Below are 27,175 nucleotides of genomic sequence, written 5' to 3'. Positions count from 1 at the left end.
CTTGGATTAGGGGGGATTAGCATACCAAGCCGAGCATGGCATCCTTCCTCTTCACATTCCCTACTCCAGATCAAACCCTCCACAACAGAGAAAAGCACCTTTCAGGCCTGCGGTGGAATTCTGTCTGATGTGTTAGAAGCCAAGGGGCCAAGAGGGCCACAGCTTGTGGATTTTAACTGCACAAAGTTGAAAAGAAGGTCAGGATACCTCTTTGTTCTCCCTAACCCTAGGAAGAAAAAGGGGGAGAAAATGGTAAAGTTAGCATGCTTTGGGAATCTGAGGACCTTGGGGTACAGTACAGAAATACTCCCAGTCCGATCCTTTCGGGTTCCTCTTTGTATCTTCGCTGTCTAGCCCTGTGCCTGATTTTTCATGATGACCCGTAGATGTTTGTTGATGAATAAATAATGAGTGAATGAATGATTCCTTTTTTTTTTTTTTTGAGAAAGATTAGCCCTGAGCTAACATACGCTGCCGGTCATCCTGTTTTTGCTGAGGAGGACTGGCCCTGAGCTAACATCCTTGCCCATCTTCTTCTACTTCATATGTGGGACGCCTGCTGCAGCATGGCTTGATGAGCGGTGTGTAGGTCTGTGCCCAGGATCAACACCTGCGAGCCCCGGGCTACTGAGGTGGAACGCATGAACTCAACCCCTACGCCACCTGGCTGGCCCCTGAATGATTCCTTTTTCTCTACTGTTTGGAATGCAGTTCTCCTTATTCATAAATCAGGGAACATTTCCTGGAGGAGATGAGTCCAGAGAGAGGTTTTTTTTAGCAGCTTTATTGAGATATAATTTACATACCATACAGTTCACTCATTTTTAAAATGTATAATTCAGTGATTTTTAGTATGTTTACAGATAAGTGTAACTAACAAGTCAATTTTAAAACGTTTTCATGACCTCGAAAAGAAACTTGTACCCCCATATGTCACCTCAAGCCTCCTATCCCCCATGCCCGCCCTGCCCGAGGCAGCCACGAATCTCCTTTCTGTGCAAAGCTGAGTTTTGAGCGGGCACCAAATGCCTGTTGTTGAAAGCATTTAGGTGTGTTGGTTTCAAGGTGGGGATGGATGACCAAGTGTGGTCTTGATGAGGGATGTGGGAAAGTGAGGGTGGTGAGCTGATGGGCTGACAGACTGTGATTTATGCTGCAGAGTTTGAATTTCAATTAATCAGTCAGTCAACAAAGATGTATTGAGGTCCTATAGACAGTGCGCTTTATATACAAAGAGGATTCATCTCAATGGAGAGCCATTGTAGGTTCTGGAACCTGGGAGAGACATGCTCAGAGTGGTATTTGAGGCAACTAATTCTTGCTGTTCTGTGTGAATGGGGTGGTGAGGTGGAGGCCCCGAAGCCTTGCATTGTTCTCCCAGCAGTCTAGCAGGGTTTGTTTAACATAAGATGGCACCGCTTTTTTGCTGGCCATGTTGTCCTCTGAGCTCTGTGAATAATGTAGTCTGAAGTGGACAGGCAAGCTCTTAGAATCTGTACTGTGTGTCTCCCTGTATCCCTTGGCCATATCTGGCTGTGGTGATTATTCAAAACTCAACTGAGGATCAGAGCCCCAGTCTGACCTGCTGCATTATGGGAAGAAGTCAGAAATTGGATGGAGCCACGTCTTCCAGGATGGCATCCTGTTGTCATTCTCTGGAGGGGGAAGGGAAAGCTGACAAGGGGCAAGTGAGCGGGTGTGGGTGGCTAACTGCAGCTATTTTTCCAGGAGACACAGAAGCACTTCTCTGCTTCTCTCTGCCCAGGGTGCTCTCCCATTATCACCATTTGCATCTCCTTTACCCTGGGCTATTCTGTCCCCTCTTCTGTATAACACACCTACCCTCTCAACACTGCTCACACTCTAGCAGGCTGGCAGCTAGAGAGTCTTTTCAACCTGGAGGCCCAGGGCTTCTACTGGGCTGCACATCTGGCCTCAGGTGGCACCTGTCCCTGATTCTGCCCAGCCTAGTGCCAACCTAGCTGGTGTGTGGGTTTGCAGGTAATGAAGATACATCGTTGGTGTTTTTATCTTGACTTTTCATTCCCTTCCTCTCATCTTTGGATGGAGTCTTGCTTCCAGTTCAGCTCAGTTTCAGGGCAGCAGGTGCTGTGTGCATCCCGATGCTCTACCCGTCACCTCTGTGAGTACCCTGCCACATTAGAGAATCACAGGGAGTGGGGAGAGAGAAAACTCAGTTCTTTCTTAACACAGAGCAACAAATGCAAAGGACACCTGTGATTTTTCAGCGGATTAACTAAGTAATCGATGCTGGATAAGGTTAAACTAGCAAAAACCTCTAGCAGACCCATAATTCCTTGAGGGCAGGACTGCGTCTTACTTTGTGCCAAGTTTTCTGCTAAGCGTCTTAAATACACAATCACATTTAATCCTCACAGCAAACCCCCCAGGTGGGTTTTACAGCTGAGGAACCTGAAGTTCAGAGCCTAACTTGCTCCTGGTCACACAGAAGCAGGGGTGAGATTTGAACCATGTTCTCCTGATTGCAGAGCCTGAGCCCTTCACAGCTACACTGTACCATCGCCCCAGGGCCTGGAAACAGCCCTTGAGTGTTTGAGGATGTATGGATGTGGAGGGGAAGGTTCTGAGGGAAGGTAGTTTCGAGGTCAGGAGGATGGGAAGGATGCTGAGGAGAAATGGGTGCAGGTTGTGGGCAAGCACAGCCATGTGTGAGGGTGATGCTGACGAGCCAAAGTGAACTGCTCTGTGAGAAGCAGCCAGCCTTTGGCTGTAGATGTGGTTTCCAGAGTCAAACAACTGATGGAAACTGAGAAGGTGGGGATGGAGTCCTGTGGGCTGATCACACTGGCCAGCTTCCTCTGTGGGAGTTGGTATTTTGAGAGTTTCCATGGTGGTTATGCACTCATCAGGTGCCAGTTACGTGTGAGGCAAGAGACTGGGGCGATCATGGGGCAGATTAACAGGTGATAATCCTGTCCTGCTTGCTTAGTTTCTCCTAGGTACTATCTGTCTGCCAGTTGCTCTGCTGGTCACTGATAATTGCATCCAGGGTAACTCTGAAGTTTTCATTAAGGCATCTGAATGGCTCTGCGTCCAGTGGGGAGTGTCCTTGCTGACCCACGGGTGAGCCGCTGGGCCTGGAGGCAGGTGTTTGGACGCAGAGCCAGGCCGGCGTGAGAGCCCGGGGGTGGTTGCTGGGTTGCTGTGTGTACACGAGCTGTATGAAATCTGAGGGCTTTTCCTGGAGCCTCTGCCCTCTTGGGATTCTTTCCTCTGGAGCCCAAATCAGTATGGTGAGTCGCCGAGGGGCTGTTGTGACTGGTGTGAGGGAAGATACAGCTTTTAAATGTCTCGGAGCAGGAAGGTCTATGAGCTTGTGACCTGTGACTGTGGAGCCTGAGGAATCTTCCTCCTTTCAGAGGAGATAGGAAAGCTTCCCTCAGGGATGCATAACCGAAAATCGAAAATCGAATGTGGGCCTTCAGGTGGGAGAAGGGAGGCGGGAGGCAGGATGCAGATGCTTTGAGCTGGTGAAAAGAGATGTCAGGCAGTGGCCTGCGACCCCCTCATACCACTGTGGGCAGCCCGTGCCACCTCCGAAAGATAGTCCTGGTGTCAGATATTCTCTGTTTTCAGACCGTGTGTCTAGATTTTTGATTCAGATAATATAGTTCAAAATCATCACCAGGAAAATGAGGCTGTGCCTTACCTAAGCCTAGCGGTAGAAGAGGAGAGGGATTGGTAAATCCATGGTTTTTTCATTTGAGGCCCTGAGACGTTTTTTTGGCCAGATGACCTGAAGCACTTTCTTCTCCATCCTTTGCACACCCTCTCACTGGGTGGAGACTCCGGTTGTTCTACTCTGATTTCTAGATGAGATAAAGAAATAAGGTGATTAGGCACGCCATGGTGGCAGATCTGGGTTATGGCCTGGAACTCAGGCCTCTGCCCCAAAGTCTCGACCAATTTCTAACCGTCACCTCTCTGGAGCCTCTTCATTCTTTTTAAGGTCTCTCCATGTCAGTGCAACCCTAGGGTAATGGCTTTCCCAGCCTGGCGCCTCTCACCTCCAGTCTGACCACAGAGATGTTTAGTCTTGCTGCTTCTGGGTAGAAGTTTAGTCAGGAAATGAGGGGGTAGAGTGAGGGGACTACAAAAACAGTCAACAACCCATTTGGTTTTTCCCCTTTTTTTTGCAACGATGGAAAAAGAATTTGCCTAGGGGCCCAGTTTGGGGAAGGATGGGCCACCCTTGCACTGTTTGCCCCAGCAATTAGGAAAATACAGAAAGACAGTGGATGTTTAGTTTAGTGACACACTTTTGAGTCTCTCCAAGGGTCTTCCAGCCTGTTGTCTTAAAAGAAATTTTTACATTGCAAAAGTCAGTGGTTATTGTGTGTGTAATAAAATAGCTGGTTAATATAAAAGTGTTGGGGGGCTGGCCTTGTGGCTGAGTGGTTAAAGTTCTGTGGGCGCTCCACTTCTGTGGCTGGGGTTCACAGGTTCGGGCCCCAGGCATGGACCTACTCCACTCATCAGCCATGCTGTGGAGGTATCCCACATACAAAGTAGAGGAGGATTGGCAGAGACGTTAGCTCAGGCCTAATCTTGCTCAAGCCAAAAAAAAAAAAAAAAGAGGAAGATTGACAACGGATGTTAGCTCAGGGTGAATCCTTCTCACCAAAACAAAACAAAACAAATCTGTTAATAGTAAGGTTGGTGTATTATCTTCCAGACGTTTTTCTTATTCAGATTTTCTTTTTAATTGAGAGACTTTTCTTTTTCACCGGCTCTTGTGTACCTTGTACCTGTAGAAGGTAAGGGAGAACATAGGTGGGTAGGTTGAGGACAGGTAAGTCTGTGAAATAAGGAAAAAGAAAAAGGAATTTCCAAAGCTCTGTTTCTGGAGGAGCCATCAGGATGAGATATTTCTCCAAAGTGGGGTAGGAGCCCTCCTGTCAAAGCGGATGCCAGTTAGCCTTGTCCTCGTCTTCTCCATGACCCAGGCTCGTACATTACTGTCAGTCTGAACCCTCAGAGCAATCGGCCTTGATCTAGCACGCATTTGTTTTCTGGCTGGGTCATTACACTCTGCAGCTTTTTCTGACCTTTTTGTTGATTGTCAGGGTTGTATGGAGTGGCAGTAATAAAGGTTACTCTGAACAGGGTGGAGCTTCTCCTGAGAACAGTTTGCCCTGAGCTTGGGTGATAACGTGTGTTTTCTCTATCTGTGTCGATGGTGAACCACATGTTCCTGACACGTGAAGAGATCACTTTTTTTTTTTTGATTTTATTTTTTTCCTTTTTCTCCTCAAAGCTCCCCGGTACATAGTTGTATATTCTTCCTTGTGGGTCCTTCTAATTGTGGCATGTGGGACACTGCCTCAGCGTGGTTTGATGAGCAGTGCCATGTCCACGCCCAGGATTCGAACCAACAAAACACTGGGCCGCCTGCAGCGGAGCGCAGGAACTTAACCACTCGGCCACGGGGCCAGCCCCAAGATCTCACTTTTTTTAAAAAAAGACCCCAGCGAAGAGGATTGCATCACCTCTCTTGGTTACTTCTCTGTTTTCAAGCCATACTATTCAGAAAGTTCTACCTAAGATCTAACTGAAATCCCTCAGGGTACAATTCAAACTCATTTTCTCTTGTTTTGTCCTCAGTGAAGATGAGAGGATATCTGGCCATTGTCCTGTGAGAATATTCCTTCAGAGACTCATTAATAGTAGCTTGGGCTGTTTTTTCTAGATTCTGAGGGAAGTCCTGATTTTGTACCCCAATTTCTTGTACCTCACTCGTTCTCCAGTGGGGGCAGTGGAGACGTACAGACTTATTGGAGGAACTGGCAGCCCCACGTTGAGAAGCAGAACTAGTCTTACAAGTGAGCAGAGTAGAAAGAAGCCCGGCCATTCAGAAAGTTCTTAGGAACACTGAACGACTCCTCTCTCTCTGAAGTGCCTTCTCTATGCTTGGATTGCTTCCCAAAATGCCTCTATCAGTGGACATGCCTTTTGTTTAGCAGTCAGAGAGAGTAGGCTTGAAAATGTAGATAACTCGGGAGAGGTAATTCTCACAATTCAACATACATTTATTGGCACTTACAGGGAATCAGGTGCTGTGCTGTCTGCTTGGGATGCAAAGATGGATACAGATGGCCCCTCCATTGAGGAGCTCACAGCCTGTGTGGCAGATCAACATGTAAAAAGATAATTTCAGTAGAATACGGAATTCAAACTAAAGCATAAAAAAAAAAAATAGGTCTGAGGAAAAGATCTGCAGGGAGGGAGAGGAAAGGAGGGTCCTAGGGTATCGCCCACCATATCGCCTTTCTTCTCTCACACTGAGCTGCCCCTTGTTAGTACCTACAGTTCTGGTTCTGCATCTTGCTCAGAGAATCTAGTCTTCATGGTGGCTAGGATTTGTGTGCTCATTTCACCTTTGAGCACGTGGAGAAGGCCAAGGCCATGTGCTGGTCAGTGGCAGAGAGGGCTCTAGAGGTCTCCTGCAAATCCACTAAGTGTTCAGCCCATCGCATGTCCTGGGGAGCCCATGTCTGCCCAGGATGGAGCCATTTCTTCATCAGTGAAGGCAGGCCTCGTCTGCTCCTGGGGACAGGGTGGTGGTTTTTCCTAGGAGGACTGCCCTCGCACCAGGCCAGTGGATGGTCTGAGGCCACCTGGGCTGGAGGCCCTGGTTTTGTTCATTTTCTCGCTGTGTGGCCTGGGCAGGTTACTCAGTCTCTCTGGGCCTCAGTGTCTTTCTCATTTGTAAAACAGAGAGTATACATTTCTTCTTTATCTCGTAAGACAAAATTAAGTAGTTGTGTCTGAAGAATTATGCTGATATTATTACTTAATAGAAGTGAGGTTTTTTTTTCGTGATTTTGAGGCCTCTGAGTCTGCTCCTTGGCTCGTGTAAACTGGAGCAGTGGTTTGTTGTTTCCTTGATTATTTATGAGATATCACTTTTCTGATCTACTGATAGGTGCTAAAAATGAATTTTTATAATTTGTAGGCTGCTCTTATCTGTTTCTTCAAAGTTGGTCTGCTTAAGGTTTTGGTTCCAGGTTGCTGCTTTCTCCTCCCCTCCTTCTAAATCTACATTCTCTCCTTGGGCTGTTTCATCTCCTCTCTTGGCTTTGATTATTCCTATATGATGATGACTCTCACATTCAGATCTCAGACCTCATCTTTTTTCTGAGCATACCTCCAGCAGGCTAATGGGCATTTCCATTGGGATGTTCTTCAAAACTCAGCTTGTCCATCCATAATTGAACTCATCATCTTTCCCTTATAACCAGTTCCTCTCGGTCTGTTCCTTGCATTGGGGATTGGTATTCCAGTTTCCCAAGGCTTCCCTCCCTCGGGAGAGAATGTTCTTCAAGTCTGTCTTCTCATCTCCACCACCGTTGCCCGTCTCTAGGCCATCAGCATCTCTCATGGATATTATTGACTAGACTAGCTGGTCTCCCTGACTACACTGCCGCCCCTTCCCTTTGGTTCTTTCACTCTGCAGCCAGCGTGGTCTTCCTGACATGACTTCTGCTGCCCCTCCTGCTTCATTTACCGCTGCTGGTACCCTGCCTCCAGCCAGAGTAACCTTGCAGGGCCTTGAATGGGGTGTTTTCTTTTATTTCCGGCTCTTGGTAGACATTGTTCCTTCAGACAGGGTTCCTCTTTTGTAACACTGACCCGCTTTGCCTTCTTTGCTTCTGTCCTTCTTTTCCTTTGGGTGTTAGCTTAGTTATCCATTCCCACAGGAAGTATTTTCTGACTCCAGGGGTGTTTATTACATCTACTGCCTAAATTGAGTACTTGGTCACGTTGTATCCTTTCCTGGGTCATAAGCTGTGAGGGCAGAGTTTATTTCATTGAGTGCCTGCTAAGCTTTTTGCATGGAACACAGTAGTAGTTCAGTAAACATGTATTTAGGGAATGAATAAATAAATAAATGGACTATAAGGAAATTTGATTTTCATGGAATTCTATTGTAAATCATTTTGCAAAGCAAGAAGTCCTCTTGAAGCTGAATAATTGCTCCCTGCTATGCCATTTTTTATGCAAATCTGGACTATTATGTATTGGCTTGTTTGTCTGCATTCAGCCTGTTGGTTTCTTTTGTGTTTTTTCCTTTGTGCTATCTGTGTCTTCTGTCAGACTGTAAGTGCCAGGAGACCAGAGCCTGCTTTTCTTCTGAGGGTGGTCTCTATTCAGGGAGTGGAATTGGGCATAGTTAGGTGGAGAGTGGGTGCCCTTTCCGAGAAAGAGGCTCCAGAGAGCACCAGCACATTGGGAGCCATATTTTGGTGGATGGTTGACCTGGGGCCCGGATACAGTCTGCAAGAAGCCTTTTCCCACCAAAGACCTGCAGCAGCTTTGAAGGGTGTTTTTATTTTGGGAGCTGTGGTTGCCATGGTAACGCAGTACATTTTCCTAGTCTTCTGATTCCAGGTCAGGGCAACAGTTGTTCCTCTTGCAGGAGCGAAGGATTTTGGAATAGCTGCATCCTTCCTGCTACTCCTTTTTCTCCCCAAATTAATCCAACAAATATTTATTGAGCACATGTTATGTGCCAGGTACTGTTCTAGACACCGGAAATGATGCTGAACAAAATAGTTTCTGTGCTAGTAGAGATCCATCCTACAGAGGGCAGAGAGACAGGAAGCAAATTAGCAAAGCAACATGGACCCCTGTTGATTTAAAAGCAAGTTGTTGGGCCCATCCCTGAAAGGGAATTAGTTTGTTTTCTAGAATTTGGAAATCAGGAGTTTTAAAAGTAATGTCTTCTGCCTCCCTTGGAAGAGAGATAAGAAAGGGGGAGGGGCTGGGGGCTGAAGGCGGGAGGCTGACTCCCCTCCCATTGATGGTAGACTTTATTTGAATTGAGTGTGGGCATTTTGGAATACTGAGGCATCTGTTGCTCAGACATCTTCCAAGTTAAGCTGAGTCTCTCTCTGCAGCTGTCAGGTGCGAGAGCAGTTGTTCTCCTGGTGTTTTGCCTCTTTCCTCCTCTGAGCTGTAGGGGAAGCCAAAGCAATAGGCCGTCCATAGAAATGGCTCTTCTCTATGCAGCGTAATAACAGCCTTCAAGGCAGCCGTCAATGCCGTTTATTGAGCCACTGTAGAGAGTGGAGCCTTGAACTGGGAGTCGGGGCACCGGTGGTTGGTGGGGAAGGTACAGAGGAAAGAGGGGACACCTGCCTTTGGGAGCTTCCAGTCAGAGCGGCTGACATTGGTGCCCACCTGGACACAAATGAAAACAATGCTGGCAATAGCAATTTATCATCTCTTAATTTGAGCAGCATTTTATCCTTTTTAAAGTGATTTACCAGGTTATGGGCTCCTGGAACGCAGACACAGAATATAATTCTTTATATTCGCCCCAGCACATACTACAGTGCCTGGCACACACTGAGCCTTCCAGTAACATGCTTATGGTGTGACGATCTATTACTTCATTTGTTCCTGCATCCATGGGGCACATGTAATGAGTATGTCCACTTGGCAATTAAGGAAATTGAAACTCTGAAACATGCCCACATCCATGCAACTAAGTAATGATGGAAACTTGACTCAAAAAGAGGTAGTGTCATGTCACTTTTAATTCAGGCCTTTTTCTATATTGTGCAATACTCGTATGTGTCTGACATTATCCTGAGGTTTGTGTATACGTGCTGATAATATGGGTCATTAAAATCCACAGGAAATGGAAACTGAAGACCAAGTGTTATAGGCAGCTGTTTTAGCATGCCTCCATTCTTTAAAGCAGCAGTCCCTGGGAAAAGCTTTGAATGGATTTTTACCTCCTCTTGATCCCCTTCCCATTTGGAGGGACAAATTAAACCTTCAGGCTGCCACCGTGAGGAGAGTCCAAATTCTGCATATACTGACAGCCTGGCTGCTTTGTGCTGGCTGCTGAGCTTTGGCTGGCCTCTACTCTTGACAGATTTACTCTAGTTTATTTATTGTCTGTCTGTTCGTTTGTTCATCAACTGATTTTTTACTGATCATCTATTAGGCAGTCGATGTGAATCATACAAATAAATGTAAAATTTACAAACCTGCAAGTACATTCAAGACGAGGACAGCAGGTTAGGTAGGTAATCCTGGCAGTGGGCCAGTTCTTGTTGTGAAGGACGTCCCCTCCAGTAGAAGACCTTCCTTGGGAAGTGGTGTTAGATGGACATTTTGTTTTAGGAAAGCAGAAGCATGGGTTAACCAAGCCTTTTACTTCTCTTCTCTCTTTCTGCTGGACATGGGACCATTGAACTTCCCTTTGGTTTCTCTGGAAGAGGATGGGCAGGGGAAACTCAAGTTCTGTGTTGTTTCTCACAAGCACCGTTGATGCAGAGGACTCAAAAGTGATGCATTTTGGGGTCATTATCTGTGCATTTTTCTGACCTTATCCCTCATAGCCATGGAGAATCTAGAGCCGTAGAGCATCTGCCTTCAGTTGCCTACTAGGTTAATGCCCCTTTGGGTGACAGGTGCTGTTGGGAAATAATTAGATTTCACTGTCTCAATCAGCTCAGTAGTATCCTCAGAGGGTTAGTATGAAATGGTTGGCACTATTCAGATAACTCCAAACACAGTAGTCCAGGTTAGGTCAAGAGGTACTGGAGAATGAATGAATGAATAAATAGATAGACCTTTAAAAATAAATATATTGTATATTTAATATATATAAATGTTACATATGCATCTATGTGTGTGAGTATATATGTATCTATTTTTTACCCCTGGATGCCCCCTAGCACAGGTGAAGTGCTCTTTGGCCGTGGGATGGTGACTCAGCTCAGATCAGCAAGAAATTTTAATATGCCTACTGAAATTTGCATATTGCATATTGACTTGTCTTGGTGTCAGCAGTTGGGTTAGATCCATCCACCCCTGGGAGACTTGGCCTACCTTATGCTAGGTGAGGACCGGGTAAGCCCGGCTGGAGCCGAGTGATGGCACGTCCAGAGTCACAGGTGGCTACTGATTGTGAATTTGAGAGTGACTGGGGAGAGCTGAGAAATAGAATGTGCTTCTACCACTGCCAAAGCTGTTCATCTTTGCAAAATACTGTCAATAACCGCCCAGGCCAACACTTCCTCACCGGTATAGATGACTTCTCAGTGGCTGCGTTTGATTTTTATTCTAGTCGCAATTTCCAGCCTGCTTTCATGGAGTAAAATTCCAGCCTGGAGCAAGTTTTCTTCCCTCAGGCTGCTTTGCGTCATCTGTTTCCTCCTACGTAAATAGGGCATCATGATAATACCTGCCTTGTAGGTTGGTTTGAAGATGGAATAATACAGGTAAGGCATCTCTCAAAGTGCCTGATGCACAGTAGGTGCTCGCTTTCTGATTATTTCCTTATCTCTCTCCCCTTTAAATTTAGGGGAAAGAGGTGTTTTCATGTTGGTGTCATTTTGGCCCAGCTTATCTGATCTGAACGGCAGGCTCTGGGTCTTGCGGTTGTTCCTCATTGCAGCACCTTTGCTGAGTCATCTGGGTTTGGCAGACCTGGAAAAAATGGTGGTCCGGAGGGTGGTTAGGGCTGTGTGTGATCGGCTAAGGCAGCCTGTATTGTCTCTTAGTATTTCCTGGTGCACTTCTGGAACCTGATCCCCTTCTTGTGTGCAAGGGAGGGGGACAAGTAACCAGCCGTGGGGGTGTTGTTATGAGTATCTCGCCTGGGGCTGAATTTTCTGTGATATGGCTTCATGAATCTTTGATTGGGCAGTGCTGCCATCAGGCTGTGGAGGACTCGAAATGAGTGGAGGGCAGGATTGTCTTCTGAGTTTGAGATGAGTGACATTCTTTGATATGAGGTGTAATTAGGAGAGAAGAGGCTCTTGGTGCTAGGGAGAAGATGCAGAATGAGAACTTTTAGAAAAATGAGAAGAACTTATGAAAAAGAGCCAAGGTAAGATTTAAAGACAGTCTTTAAGAGGGATAGGGGGCGTTTGTGAGGTTAGGATTGGTTTTGTGTGTACTCTGTAATGCTTTTTCCACCTTTTATGAGACTGTATTTGTGGAACAACGTACGTGTCATTCTTATATTTTGAGAAATACTTTATAACTTGTTATATCTGAATATTTTATGAGCACTTAGTCTTATATTAGTGAGAGTATTGTGATCCGCTTTATCCCTCTCAACAGGAACGATACATATTATTTGAATACGTACTGTGTAAGAGCCATGTTTAATATTTAGGAATGTAGGGAGGCAAATGTTTAAGTCTGTTTTTGTCTCTGCAGGTAAGAGATATAGAATGAAAGGAAAAATATTTCATTAAACAATAATCTGTGTTTCCCTATGACGAGCTAGAGACTCATTAGGATGAACTAAAATCAAAACAGGATTCACGAGAGTCTTCCTCCCTTCCAAATTAAAAATACACGAGGGACCCTTCTGATTATATCCATTCACATTCCATCAGTCGTTCATTCCCTCAGCATTTGTTCTGGCAACTGCTGCATGGGGCACTCAACACAGCCCAGCTGTAAAAGCCGTAGACGCTGGAGTGACCTGCATGGATTCAGGTCCAAGGCTCTGCCACTTAATATCGATGTGACCTTAACTATATTTTAACTTTTTCAAAACTTGCCCCCCAATTTTATTGTCTTCATAGTACTTTTTACTTTAGAAATTAGCGTATTCTTTTGCCTCTCTGCTGATGATCTGTCTCCCATTTCTGCATCCCTACTGCTAAATTTTGTGAATTTGAGGTCGTTAAGAGCAGGGGCCTTGTCCACTACTGTGTCTCTAGTGGTTAGAGCAGAGCTGGTACCTAGAAGACACTCAAAAACAGCACGCGATGCACAGATTTTGTGGAATGAACAGCTGGCAGCAGTTATCCTTGTTAGGAGCGATATACCAGAGAGCTAAGAAAAAAATGTAAGATACTTTCTCTCCCCTCTGGGAGTTTCTGTACTTGTACCTGAAGGGCAGCATGGTGTTGTGGCAGAACTCTGCTCTGAGAGTCAGCCACCCTGAGTTTTATTCTTTGCAGTGCTATTAAATCCCTCTGCGGCTTTCCACATGTCTCTTCCTTGGCCTTTGGTTTCCTGGTCTGAAAGGGAAAGAATTAGACTTGGTTATCTTTCAGACCCCTTCCTGCTGTAAGGGTTGGCCCATGATTTTGTTACGAGAATTACAGACTGTGATAAAATGGTAAGCTGGAAACAGAATAACAGTAAAAGGAAGCAGGGATCAAAAAGTACACACAGGAAGTGAGACAGGAAGTGACATTTCTGTGTCTCTGTGCCTGTGAATTGCCTTTCCGAAGGTGTCTGAACCACAGTTGTTTTCAGGTTGCTGTTCTCAGGTTGCCATTCTCCTCTCCCCACTGACCAGCCAGTGCCACCTCGCCCTCCTGGTTCAGTGCACACAGCTCCCTTCTCTGCCGCTCACTTAGCTTTCAACCTGATTTTCCTGGAAGATTTCCTCACTTTATTAAACCTTACTTAGCTTTATTGCACTTCGAAGGTCAGTAGGGGCCTTTGTGATCGTAGCACCCTCAGTTCATTTTACAGATAAGCAAATGGAGGTTCAGAATGGCAGTGCTGCTTGCTCGGTGTTCTGCAGAGTCAGTGGCAGAGCCAGAGCTGGACAGAGCCCAGCTCCAGATCTATTGCTGCACTGTACTCGTGCTCTATTTTCCATATATTTTTATTTTTAATAAGTGAGTGTTACGTTATGCATGATGCCAAGATGAGTCTACGTGGATGCTATGTAGACCCAGCTAGAGTTCCCTGACGTCTTTTCATAACGCACTTCTGCAGCCCTTCTGCTCTCACTCCAGGTGCAAGGCCCACTGAAGGTTGGCTCTAGGCTTATCTGACCATTCGTTGATGAAGGTGGTAATAATTCACTAGTCAGCAGGTATTTGTTTTGCACAGTGCTAAAGTGGTGGGGATGCCAAAGAAGCAGCTAGGACTGTCCCCAGGGGCTGGCAAGCAGCAGAAGAAGGACATCCTAGATTTCTCCCTCACCTTCTCCTGTCACCTGCAGTCAGGCACCTCCTAAATCTCTCCATCCTCATTCCGCTCCGTTAGCTTGAGCCTTCATCCTCTGCTCTCTTGAGAGGGCTTCCTTATAGGCCTCCCACTTACCACCTCTACTTTCTTCTAGTAGACAGATCACTCCCCTGTTCAGAATTCTTCAGTGCCTCCTCATCACCTACAGGATGAAATTTAATCTCATTTCTGGGACACACAGGCCCCTTGTGTTGTACTCTCTGCTTGCTTGTCCACCTTTGTCTCTTGCCGTTCCCACCTCAGCCTTCTTCTCCAGCAGCATGACTGAGCATGCGCCTCTTTTCATGCTTCTGTGTCTTGGCATGTGTCAGTCCCTCTGCTTGGAATATAGTCTGCCTAGGAAAATTGTACTCATCTTTAAATGTCCGCTCAAATGCTTGCTACTCTGTGAAGCTCTATCTATAGTCTCATGCAGCCCCAGGTGTTCTTTCTCTACTGTACTTTGTATATACACTTCCCTCATCCCACCCTCCATGAAGCAATTATCTTATTGTATGTAATCTCATTATTCAATGGAATGTCTCTTCCTTCACTAGAGAGTAGACTCCTCAAGGACGGAATGTCTCTTTCTCTCTCTCTTTTTAAACCTGTGTTCGCTCAGATGGAGCCTGGTACATAGGACGTCCTCTAGACATACTTGTTAAATGAGAGATGTGATTTCATTAAGCACTACTGAAATTAAGCCAAGGGTGGATTTTTTTTTTTTTTTCCCCAAGAGGGAAGAGTCATTTCAAATGCTGTAGAAATGTCAGAAAGAATTGGGACAGGAGAAAAACAACAAAAAAGAATTGGGATAGGAGAAAAGTCCATTAGGCAGTCATTGGTGACCTTTGATGAGAGAACATTGTGTTTCAGGCAGTAGAGATGGAAGTGTGATTGCAGAGGGGGAAGAAGTCAATAGAGAGGAAATAGATGCAGCTGGTGGAGATCACCAGTTAGAGGAGGGTGTAATGAAAGGAAAGCGGAAAAGGCAGGTAACTTCAACACGTGAAGAAGTATGATGAAACCAAAAAGAGTCTTGAGCTCATTTGGATGAATATTTACCCTCTTGGGGCAACTGGGAACTACAAATACCAATTTATCTCATCAAAATGAGACTCTCTCAGCTGAGCTGAGGAATGGAGCCTGCCCACTGCAAGGTCACTCGTTCCCTTCTCACTAAAATCGCCCCGAGAGAAAAATGGACATAAGGAAGAGTTTGAGGCATATTGCTTTTTGATCTAAAGGATGAAGAGTATGCTGGATAAAGAAAGAGTGAAAGGCTAGGGTTTTTCCCTGTTCGTCGTAACCCCCCACCCATTTACTGCTGAAATGTAGTGAGCAGAAAAGACAGTGAACAGGAGCATTTTGAGTGACAAGAACATGTCGGGTGTGTTTCGCTAGGTGGGATACTTCTAAGTGTCAGCTCTGCAGGGGGACAGTTACCGAATGGAAGTGGAGGTTCTCCTGGGACTAGCCGTCTGTGCTCCTGTAATTCTTCCCGAATGCTGAGTCAGATCTCCTCAGCCAGGGATGGGTGGGAATAATCACCTTAGTGCTCTTAGCCCAGCAGAGTTACAGAGAGGCCTCAGACAACACACCTGTGAGCTCTAGGCCTCACCCAGGCAATTGTCTCCTCACTGTGAGCTTGGAAAAGCATTTATAGGATGTTGTTGTAAGGGGCGCTGTGGGATCAGAAAGAACGTGCCATGGGTGAGTTATAGTTACAATGATCAATCCTGAGTTAGGGCAGATTGGGGAATTTAGTTACAGAAAATGGGACACTTGTATTCTTGTTATAAAGAAAGTAAGGAGAACAAGATGGAGTTTGAATAAAAAAGAGAAGAGTATTATTTTCCTCTTGTACTGACTTTTAAGTGAAATGGTGTGTGAAAAATATATAGTAGGCACTCAGTCTATGCTGCTTTCCCCTTCCTCTATGATACAAACTGTCGGTTACCCTTGAATGAATTTTGAGTGAGTGAATTACCCACTTTGGGGATCATCAAAATCTTTTTTTATGCTCTTATCTATGTGAATGGTCCCAGAGCTGAACTTGAAGCGCGTTAGTTGGATATAGAACAGGAATGTGATGGCAGTGTGTTTCATTAACATTCTCTAACTAAAAATAAACAGTATGCGGATTATCCAACTTCTGTTTTCTTGTGTTCAATACGGTCATGGGTTGCATAACGACATTTTGATCAATGATGGACTGACTGCATATACAATGGTGATCCCATAAGATTAGTACCATATAGCCTAGGTGTGTAGTAGCCTATACCATCTAGGTTTGTGTAATTATACTCTATGATGTTCACACAATGATGGAATCACCAAGTGACGCAATTCTCAGAACATATTCTCTTCGTTAAGTGATGTGTGACTTATCTGAATTATCCTGTACCCATTGCATTCTTACTAATGAAAAGTGACCATGAGTGGTGTATACCTTATCAGAAAGTCATCAAGGTACTTGGCAGAGAAGATATGGCATTTAATCCTGTATGGAAAATGGCCTTGTGCAAACAGATCAGGCCATTATACCCAGATGTCCTGACTCTAGGTCCAGTCAATGCTGTTATTTCTTCCCAGGCCCCTGAGGGGCTCTCTGTGAGTTGGTAAATGACCTAAGTTCTTGGTTAGGACTGTGTTTATTTCTTTTAATTGGAAAAAAACCCAAGATAACAGTTTCACCATAAACCAGTTTTTCCTGGGGCTAAGGGCAAATGAAGTCGGATGAGGGGTGGGAATAGGAGTGGGGCAGGGAAGGGGGCGGCAGGGAAGCGGAAAGGACTCTCTGGAGAACAGCACAGCCTGCAGTCTGTCCTTGAGCCCCATGGTTGCTCCATGATATCTAGCAGTTTGTCTCTGATAGCGTTTGTGCATAAATACCCGCTTCCCCCATGTGTCCTTTGTCCTTTAGGACTCAAGAATTTGTCCTTCTTTCCAGATGCATCAGCCTCTCCTCGCCCGGGTGCCTCTTGAGTCCTTGGCCCTCTGGAGCAGAACGCAAGGCTTTCTGTATCTTCCCTGCTTGGTTACCTTCAGGACTCACACACTTTCAGCTTAAGGGGGTTGACTTCTCTTAACTAGAGGGAAGCAGAGAAGTGGTGACAAAATTAACTACCAGTTGGGAAGCCATAGTCATAAAACATCTTAAAAACGTATTTATTCTTGAGTTGGGTCCTCAATCAGGAGTAAAATAGACCCTTGCCACTTTGTCTTGGGCTTCCAAAATGTTCTTGTAGGAGTTCACCAGTTGTTTCGAGGGAATCAGCTCTCCCAGTCTACTCCAGGTTGGCTCCTAAATCAAGCTACTTGTACTTCAGCTGGCAGTAGAATCGAGTTGGCACTGACACTAGAACAGTTTCTTAAACGTATTTCTGTGAAGAGGCCCTCAGGGCACCAGCATTTCTGCCCTGCTGCTGGCCTATGCCTCCTGAGTCCTGCCTTCATGCGGAAGTGGGATGACGCTGGCCTCTCTGGTCCTCAGAGACTCCCACTTGGGCTCAGGCCAACCCTTCACTGGCTCCTTAGAAGACTCTCTAGGCTTGGCTCTCGCTCTAGGAAGTTCTTCCCTCTCCCTGGGCTCATGCTCTGTCTTATTTGGCTTGCCTATGGCTTTTTCACCAGCCGGTTCTTGAGACAGGTCTACAGTGAGACATAAGGTGTTTTTTTCAGGTGTGGTCAAAACTTGTTTATTTCTGTGGTTTCACTTTTAGACTTGTGACCTTGTGGCCAGTGCTGTTATGTAGGAAACTGTCCCATCTCACATCAATGCCCATTAACTGGTCAGGGCAAACTCTTGTCACTTCTTGTTTCAAAGTTTTTGCTGCATTGGACTTCCCAGATGCTCTTGCTTTCTGGCTGAGGGCCGCCTCCTGCAGAGCAGAGGTGATTGACAGTGCCGGCAGATGAACGTTCAAGTTCCTACTAGCTCCCCTCCCCCCACCCCCCCAAGTTCACATCTCCCTCAGTCACATCACTAAGGTCACTCCTGCCACCCACCCCTCCATAGCTCCAGGTGAATGCTATCGCCCAGCATGGTCACATGCTCAAGGTGAAAGAGCAACGAATTCAGGGGCAGAAAACCTGGACTGAAATCCTTGTTCACTGAAATCCTTCAGTGAACTGAGATCCAACTCACTCTTAGACATGTCATGTATCCCTGCAAACCCTTATTTTCTTCATCTTTACAATGGGGATCAGGGCGCCAGCCCAGGGGCACAGCGGTTGAGTTCTCACGTTCTGCTTTGGAGGCCCGGGGTTCGCTGGTTTGGATCCTGGACGCAGACCTATGTTCTGCTTGTTAAGCCATGCTGTGACAGGCATCTCACCTATAAAGTAGAGGAAGATGGGTACAGATGTTAGCTCAGGGCCAGTTTAACTCAGAAAAACAGGAGGATTGGTGGCAGATGTTAGCTCAGGGCTTATCTTTCTCAAAAAAAAAAATAAGATGGGAATCAGAATATACGTATTTCTTATCTACTTTATGAGGTTGGAAAGGTTAGATGGAAGAATGTACGTGGAATCAGTTTGTAGACTAAAAAGCACTGTTTAAATGTGAAGGTTTATTGTTAGTATGAAACACAGCATATGAGCGTGCAACATCTTGAGTACACTGAAAAAAGCAGCCAATATTTGCACCAAAGGAGGTTTTCTCTGATGTAGCCAGCAGGTTATCTCCAAGGCTTGGGCAAAACTACCCTTATCCTAGGCGATAACTGCTCAGGTTTGGATTTGTCTCAGCTCTGTGGCTCAGAGGGAGCAGAACTCTGGATCAGGTCGGAAAAAAGAGAAAAACAATGATTTAGGCCCTGAATACCTCAGAAGGAAGAGACAGCCATGCTTCTGTGTGACATGAGGCTCAGTTGGCCAAGGTGGGAGATGAAATTATTGAGGTGGGGTCTGTGGGATCATGTAGAAGAGACATTTAAAGCAGCGGGGACAATGTGAACAAAGTTTGGAGGAATGAGTGTACGTGGTTTATTTGGGGAACACAAGTGGTTCAGTGTAAACAGAACATTAGGGCCTTAGGTGGAACTTTCTGTAGGGGAAGTTGAGAAACTGGGAAGAAGAAGTTGGTTTCATATTGTAAGGCTGTGTGTGAGGCAAAGATCTTTGGACTGTAATGTATGGCATGAGAGGAAAACTTCAAAGGATTTTAACCTGGGGAGAGTCATGTTTAGAGGTGGTTTCGAAGATAACAGGTGGCGGTCTAGGCACATTCTCCTACTGGGGTCGGCTCGTATCAGCCAGTTGTGCATATCGCTTCCCAGCTGTGATTTTAGTTGATAGCTTGCAATCGACCATGGTGTGAGTACTTACATTACAGAAATCAGCAAATGATATGAATCAGTCCCCTCTCCACCCCGCAAGCTGATTGTCAAAAATTTATCAGCACAGTTAAGGGGCCATTTCAAGAAAGCAGGACTTTAGTAGTTTGCAAACCTGGGATGTGTGTTAGAAATCTTTCAGGCCCCACCCCAGACTCACTGAATCAGAATTTTTATTTTTTTTAAATTTTTTTATTTTTAAATTTTAAATCTATTTTTAAAAATTTTTCCAGGCAATTCTTATGCAGCCAGTCTGCTGCTGGTGTTTGGATCAGGACACAGGCAGGAGGGATAGTAAGGAGGGGATGGATATAAAAGATGTTTCAGAGGTGGGAGCAACAGAACTCACTGACAGATCGGAGGTAGGGGGGAGAGGGGGAGAGGGAACTGCCGGAACAATTTCTGAGTCTCCCTGTGTGGACAGATAAGTGGATGGATAGTGATGCAGATAGCTGAGCTAAGGAAGTCAAGACAGGAGTTGTTTGGTAGAAGAGGTGAGAGTGGGAGATGGGAGTGGGGGTAGTTGTGTGCAGGCTGTTTGGGGAACCTAGGGAGGCAGGGTTTTGGCGGTGTCCTGTCAACAGTTGGATTCGGGAGCTGCTGCTTGGTGGAGCAGTAGAAGCTGGTGATACAGGCTCAGGAGTCAACATGTGGGTTGTAGAAGCCATGGATTTGGATGAGACTGTTGGGGGAAAATGTGTAGAGAATAGAAGGGGACTGTGGGCTGCACTCTAGGAACAAATTTTCAGATGTTGGTAGAAAAAGAGAAGCCGAGAAGAGATCAAGCAAACAGCAGTTTGTGTATTGATTACTGAAGTCAATGGTTCCTGGAGGGTGGGGTTCCTTTAGGTGTTCCCAGAATTTCCAAAAGCCCAACAGAAACCACACACGCGTTTTTCTGTAATAAGACAACCTAAAACATTAAATTTGTTTAGCAACCCAGTGTGGTGAGGCGTGTTTTGGATGCTGACCTGAAATTCTTTTTTTTTTTTTTTTTTGAGGAAGATTAGTCCTGAGCTAACTGCTGCCAATCCTCCTCTTTTTGCTGAGGAAGACTGGCCCTGAGCTAACATCCATACCCATCTTCCTCTACTTTCTGTGTGGGACACCTACCACAGCCTGGCTTGCCAAGCGGTGCCATGTCTGCACCTGGGATCCGAACCGGCGAACCCCGGGCCACTGAAGCGGAACGTGTGAACTTAACCACTGCGCCACCAGGCTGGCCCCTGACCTGAAATTCTTAACGGTAGTTCTGTGCCTTTGATTAAAAGCACACACACATTACCTAGGAGACAAATAGTGCATAGTTATCTCTTTCAAAACATGATAGGTGGGAATATAGATTAGGGTTCTTGGTGTGGAGGAAGTAGGGACGTGTGGGGAATGCACGCAGAGGCTCTCCATGTGTCCTAGGAGAGTCACCTGATATGCCCCTGTGAGAGAGGAAATCAATGGAGAAGGAGCTGTACCTCCTTATTTTGAGCAGTTCAGGTAAAGGGACCAGGATCAAGATGATTGTTGAAAATAAGGTTTTGGGGTTATCTGTGGACAAAATGTCTTCTGGCTTGCGTGGGGTCGGAGAACTCTCTGCAGCTTCCTGGTCCTTGCTTCCTTCTCCAACTTGAAGGCTCTGGATTCGGAAGGAAAGCTTTCTAAATGTGGGAGGGGGTGCAGGGAGCTGGGAAGGGAGAGTGGGGCCGAGGGGGAGGCTGACCTTTGAGCCTCCACTGCCCAGAATCTTAACAAATTCTCACAGACTTCAAGTTCTGGGAAGCAACTTGGTTGGTCACGCTACCTCCTGAGTAAAGTTTGACCACTAAGTGACCTGGTTAATTTGTATTTACTTTCCTGAGAGGGCCTAAGATTTCACTGTGAAGTTAAGTAGCGATTGAGGCCAATGAAGCTCCTAGGTTGTGGGAAGCTAGAAAAAAGCGGTGTGTTCCTTTACGTAAGAGCAATTGAGGAAAGTCTGAGCTGACACAGGTTCTCCTTGCCCCCTTTCTTCAGGCCCTGTTTGAGGAATGTAATGGGGTAAGTGTAATTCTTTTCATTGTGTGTGGTGAAAGGCCTAGAATCTTATTTGGATGAAGTATCCTTTACCCTTTGGAAAAATATCTCAGAACAGGGCATGAGAGAATACTTATTTTTTTTTTTTCCAACCAAAGCTTGATTTTATGTATTCATGAGCCAAGGATTGGCATGAAAATTTAAAACTCATGGATATTTCAGAAGGAAAGAAACAAACAAAAAAGTTGTAGCCTTGGGCTTCAAAATCTTTTTCTACTAACTTTTACCTGTAATGTCGAATTGGAGAGGCACATTCTTTTCTGCCCACCCTCTGATGGAGCCTCTGTCAAATAGGAGATACAGCTCCCTCACCCTGGATAACTGAGAGTTGGACCACGACTTTGGCACAGGAGTGGGGCAGCGGAATGCTGGCGTTAGGAGGGTAATGCCAGCCCTGGGGGGTTTTCTTCCAGCGGCTGCTTTATTTGGAAGATTCACATATGTCTAATTCAGGTTGGTATCTCCAGATCACCAATGCCTGAAACATAGTCTGTTGGAAACATGGATGAATGAATGGCCCATCAGGAATTCATACTGAATAGTGGGCTCCTGAGTTCACAGACCATGCCTTACAGGTCCCGTAAGACCTAGCAGATACTTTGAACACAGGCCTTCAGAAAGTGCAGATGAACATTTGGAAGCACGTGGTAATCTGGAGGGAGAGGGTTAACCTGTGCAGATTTGAGAGTACTCAGCAAGGTTTCTTTCTGGACTGGCCAGGGAGTATTCGGTGGAAGTGGAGACTTGGGAGTGAGGACAAGGCTAGATATCTGCACATCAGTTTATCAGACACATGTTATATACCTAATATGCACTCAGCACAGTGCTGGGCACTAGAGATTGAAAGAAATGACAAATAAAATAGGATCTTTACTCTCAAATAACTTAAAGGGTGGTGGAAGGCATAGGGAACTGAATCATTAATTACCGTATCTCAGGGAGTATGGTAAGTGTTATGCTAAAGGGCAGTGCAGGGTGACAAGGGACCATAGTGTGGGCGGCCGGCATCAAGGAAGATTTCCCTGAGAAGGCACTACTTTTGAAGGATAATAATAGCTATAATATTGAGTATCTACTCAATGCCAGATACCTTTCTAAGTATTTTGTGGGTATTAATTTATTTAATTTTCTCAACACCCCAGTGAAGAAGATACTTTTATTATTCCCATTTTATAGAGGTTAAAACTGAGTGGTTGGAAGAGTTAAGATTTGGTTGCTGACAGTCTAAAGCAAGAGCCCTCAGGCTTAATCCTTCATCCCTGAAGGACACTGCTTCAGTGATGGGAATGAGTGAAACAAAGAAGGGAGTAGAGAAAAGGACATACCGGCCAGGAGAGGAGCATATGGAAAGCCAAAGACAAATGAAGAGTGAGATTCTGGAGTGGGCGAGAGATGTGGGAGCTAGGAAGGTTGCCTGTTAGGCTTTTATATCTTAGTTTTAGGCTAAACTAAGGAGTGTGAACTTTGTTCTGAAATTATGGGAAGCCTGAAGGATTTTTAAGCCGGGAAGAGACATGATCAAATCTGCCTTTGGGAAGATCATTGTATCAGTGTCCAGGATAGACTGGAGTCAGGTCAGATTGACACCAGGAAGAGCAGTTAGGAGCCTATTAAAGTAATCCTGTAAGGAGTGATGAGAGCTTGATCTAAGGCAGGGGAGGGAGGAGGAATGATGGATGGGCGAGCGGGATGGGTCAGAGAGGTAGGGAGGAAGCAGAATCTGCAGGACGTGGTGTGAAACTGGTGGGGAGGTGCATTTCTAGTTTGAATCCTTCCTTATGGAGTCCAGGAGAGAAAGAGAGTGAATTCATTATCAGGCATGTTCAGTTTGAGATTCCTAAGAGAGTCCAGTACCGCTGCAAACGCATGATAATAAAAATAAGTATTATTAACATTTTTGGGGGGACTTATTATTTGCCAAGCCTTCTGCTAAGTGCCTTCTGTTAGTTAATTTGTCAATCCTCAAAACAGGTCTATCAAGTTACTTACATTTTAACAGATGAGGGACAGGAATGTGTAGAGAGGTAAATAAGCTGCTTTGAGTTATTCACATATCAGGTGGCAGAGCTAGAACTCAAATTCTGGGTTTGATCTGGAAACCTCTATGCTGTCCAGTAAAGCTTTCTGCAATGATGGAAATGTTCTGTATCTGTACTGACTAATATACAGGCTAATAGCCACATGGAGTTACTGAATTCTTGAAATGTAACTAGTGTGACTAAGGGACAGAGTTTTTAATTACAGTCATGCACGGTGTAACAGTGTTTTTGGTCAGTGACAAACTGCATGTACAATGGTGGCCCCATAAGATTAGTACCACGTAGCCTAGGTGTGTGGTAGGCTATCCCATCTAGGTTTGTGTAAGTACACTCTGTGATGTTCGCACAATGACGAAATCGCCTGCACTTCTCAGAAAGTGTCCCTATCTTTAAGCAAAGCGTGACTGTAATTTAAATTTAAATAGCCCCGTGTGACTAGTGACAGCTCAGCTCTCTGCTATCTTTGAGAGTCAGCAGCATATCCATCATAATTGAAGCCTTGGGTGCGCAGAAGATTCCCCAGAGATGTATTGCAGTGGATTTTAATCTTCTGAGCTTTACAGGCCTATTTGAGAATCTGACGAGTTATAAATGCTCTTCTATGAATGTAGAATATTATTGCACAGTATTTTGATAACAATTTCAGAGGTCCACGAAACTGAGGTCCCCATAGTATAAAGCTGGAAGAGAAAGGAACCGGTTAACCTGTAAACTTGAGAGTGATCTCATCTGTTTTGTTTACTATTGTATACTCAGTATCCAGATTCTAGAACAATGCCTGGTACATAGTTGGTATTTGAGAATTTATTAAATAAATGGCTGAATGAGTCCTGGGAAACATTTCAGGACCAAGCAGAAGAGTCCATGAAGTTCCCTACAAAAGAAGAGAAAAACAAAAGTAGAACAAAACCCAAGAACCAGGAGAGGGAGGGGTCATAGAAGGCGAGAAGGGTGAATTTTAAAGGATGGGAATAATCATCAGTGTCAAACCTGCCTGGGTGGTCAGATAAGATTAGGATGTAACAGTTGTCATTGACTTTGGCAGTAACAGAGCTCCTCCTTGACAAAACCAAGGAGGGGTGGGGGTGCCATGGACTAATTCATGAATCAGTGATGAGGAAATGGAGGCAGTGAGTGTGATGTCCGGGGGGTCTCAATCCTGGTTGCCCACCAGAATCACTGGGAAGCTTTTAAAAAATACACATTCCTGGACAGGTTGACTCTGACTTGGTAAGTTTGAGGAGGGGCTATGGAATCTGCATGGTAAAGCTGCCAGCTTATTCTGATAGTTTTGATGGAAGTTTGGCAATCACCAAGCAGTGTATTCTTTCCATAAAATATGGCCCTGAAGGGAAGGAAGGAAAAATAAAGGAGTGAGGGAGAGCTTTTTTTCTTTCTCTTTTTTTTGTAATTTAGATACAGAGATATGAGCATAGGGAAAAGATATGGGCATATGGGTTTAGAGGGAAAAGAACTATTAAATAGAGAACTGTTAGTGAGCTGTAATGAATTCAAAGATATTTAGCTGGATTCTGAATTCCTGAATCTTTGACCAGCTGCCCACCTTGCTGCAGGTTCCCATGGGAGCCATTAAACGGAAGCAGTGTGATAACTTTGTAGACAAATTACCAATTTTCACCCAGAGCCTTTTATTTTCTAAGTTGTATTTGTGAATATTCAGGTATTTTGTGTAAGAAGCTGACAGTCATTGGCAATATCCCAAGTCACATCTGTTTACTTTTTTTCTATTATTAGACTTTCCTATAAATGCTTGCCAGATGGCAAACAGAAACTGTTCTTTTATTCTCTACTTCTTTGCCACTTGCCTTTCTTCCTCCATATACCTTTCCTACTTAAACTGAAATGGTAAATGCTAGAGTCCTTTCACAGGTGAATATAATTTAGCATGAACACTCAGCCTTCTCTTTTGTCAGTGATGGCGTGACCCTACTTTTCAGGTCAGTGGGTCTCAACATAAGGGTCTATTATCTTCCTCCATGCATTGGATGTTTCGAAATATTTATCTGCCAAACTGTGAATATGAAGTACCGTTGATGTCCGCCATTTATAGTATACCTATCAAGGACCAGATATGTCCCTAGACACTTTCTATAGATGATTTCTGCCATTTCTAATCCTCACTACAATCATTTAAGGCATGTGGTATACCCACATCTAACACTTAGAAAAGTTAAATAATTTTCCCGTATCACCCCACTGAGTGGCAGAGTCAGGACTAGAACTTGTATCTTCCTGACTCTAAATCCTGAGCTCAGTTACTGTGATTGGATTATTCACAACTTAATCCTCAACACAATTCTGTAAGTGGTATTTTATTGTCCCCATTTTTTTTTTTTAAGATTTTATTTATTTATTTATTTTTCCTTTTTCTCCCCAAAGGCCCCCAGTACATAGTTGTATATTCTTTGTTGTGGGTCCTTCTAGTTGTGGCATGTGGGACGCTGCCTCAGCGTGGTCTGATGAGCAGTGCCATGTCTGTGCCCAGGATTCGAACCAATGAAACACTGGGCCGCCTGCAGCGGAGCGTGGGAACTTAACCACTTGGCCACGGGGCCAGCCCCTATTGTCCCCATTTTTTGAGGAAAGAGGCTAGGCTAGGATAAATGACTTGGCCAAAGTTACAGAGCCAATAAGAAACAAACCCGGGGCAAACCTGGGTTTGTCTGTCTCCATGCTGTTTCTACTACATCCACTGCCTAGAATAATTTCTTTCCTTATTTTTATTAATCAAAGACATATATCAATCAGAGCCCCTCTGAGTCTTTTGAACTTTCCAGTTGGCATGAGATAATTGGTGCTAACATGCTAGATTGCTCTGATTACAGCCAAAAGCGAAAAAATGCGATAAATTAGTCTGCACAGCCATCGTGTGGGTAAATGTACAGTTTCCATTACACTCTGGAAATACTAAATTACAGCTTGCAAGTCCCCATAACTGCTTGGAACCCCTTGAATCTCTCAAAACCTTCTGGGTTTGGGAGGCATGACCTGTTGAGTGTTGTCTAGGAGTGAAAGAGCTGTTTCTGCTTATGAAGCACCAACTCAGAAAAGGTGCCAAATTCCTTCTTCCTAGCAGTGAGGCTGTTCTTCCCAGTGGGGAAAAGGACCCCTTCCTGGCGGCTTGTGGGTTTAGGCTGTACTTTCTGCAAGTTTCTGCTGGGGCCCGGGGGGTGGGGGAGGGGTGGGGGCGGTAGGGGGATCAGTGGAATCATGGGAATTTACTCAGCCTGCATTGTGAGCTTCCTGATCATAGCCTCTGAATTTCTGCTTCTGACCGTGTGCTTTGCCTCCAGTGACAACAGATTTTTCCCAGCCCTTCCCAGTGTATTGGTTTAATGTCAGTGTCTAGGATAAGCTCCCAGCACTAGCAACAAAACCAGGATTCTGGATTTGATTTGCTTCAGCTGCTTTCCCTCAGGAATATTCTGGAATTTAAAGAAGGGCTTTGCCACCTTATTTAGTAACATGGTCTAGTGTTTCAAAATTTAGTTTATATAGTGATTTTTATCTGAAGTTTGAATTTACAATGGGAAGGATTGAGTTTTGGGGGAAAGCAAACAATTGCTTATGTAAGTTCCCTTTGTTGCAGTGTTAAGCTGACTTTTTAGTCATCTGGTGCCCAGGCTAGGTCATTCCGAATCCTTGTTTAGCGTTTTTTTAGGTTTTCTTTTTTATCTTTTTTTTTTCCTGAGGAAGATTAGCCCCAAGCTAACATCTATT

The 27,175-nt window shown here is 45.0% G+C and overlaps 1 protein-coding gene across 16 annotated transcripts in view; it reads left to right on the top strand.

The window, feature by feature from the left end:
- GRAMD1B (GRAM domain containing 1B) overlaps positions 1–27,175 on the top strand; it is a 228,332-nt gene that overhangs the window by 69,583 nt on the left and 131,574 nt on the right. The window contains exon 1 of one of the 16 annotated variants that reach the window (XM_070490047.1): positions 20,430–20,574. The exons of 14 other annotated variants lie outside the window; for them this stretch is intronic. Coding sequence is in view for 1 of the 2 variants with exons in the window: in XM_070490040.1 (XP_070346141.1) it covers positions 21,355–21,359 (5 nt within the window). In the remaining variant the exon portion in view is untranslated. Of the gene's footprint in view, positions 1–20,429; positions 20,575–21,284; positions 21,360–27,175 lie in introns of those variants that run through there. One more of the 16 variants, XM_070490040.1, reaches the window with a different exon arrangement.

This window comes from Equus asinus, chromosome 20 (genome assembly GCF_041296235.1).
Source record: "Equus asinus isolate D_3611 breed Donkey chromosome 20, EquAss-T2T_v2, whole genome shotgun sequence".
NCBI lineage: Eukaryota > Metazoa > Chordata > Mammalia > Perissodactyla > Equidae > Equus > Equus asinus.
The sequence above is the reverse complement of the archived record's forward strand: the minus strand, read 5'-3'. Positions and strand labels throughout refer to the sequence as shown.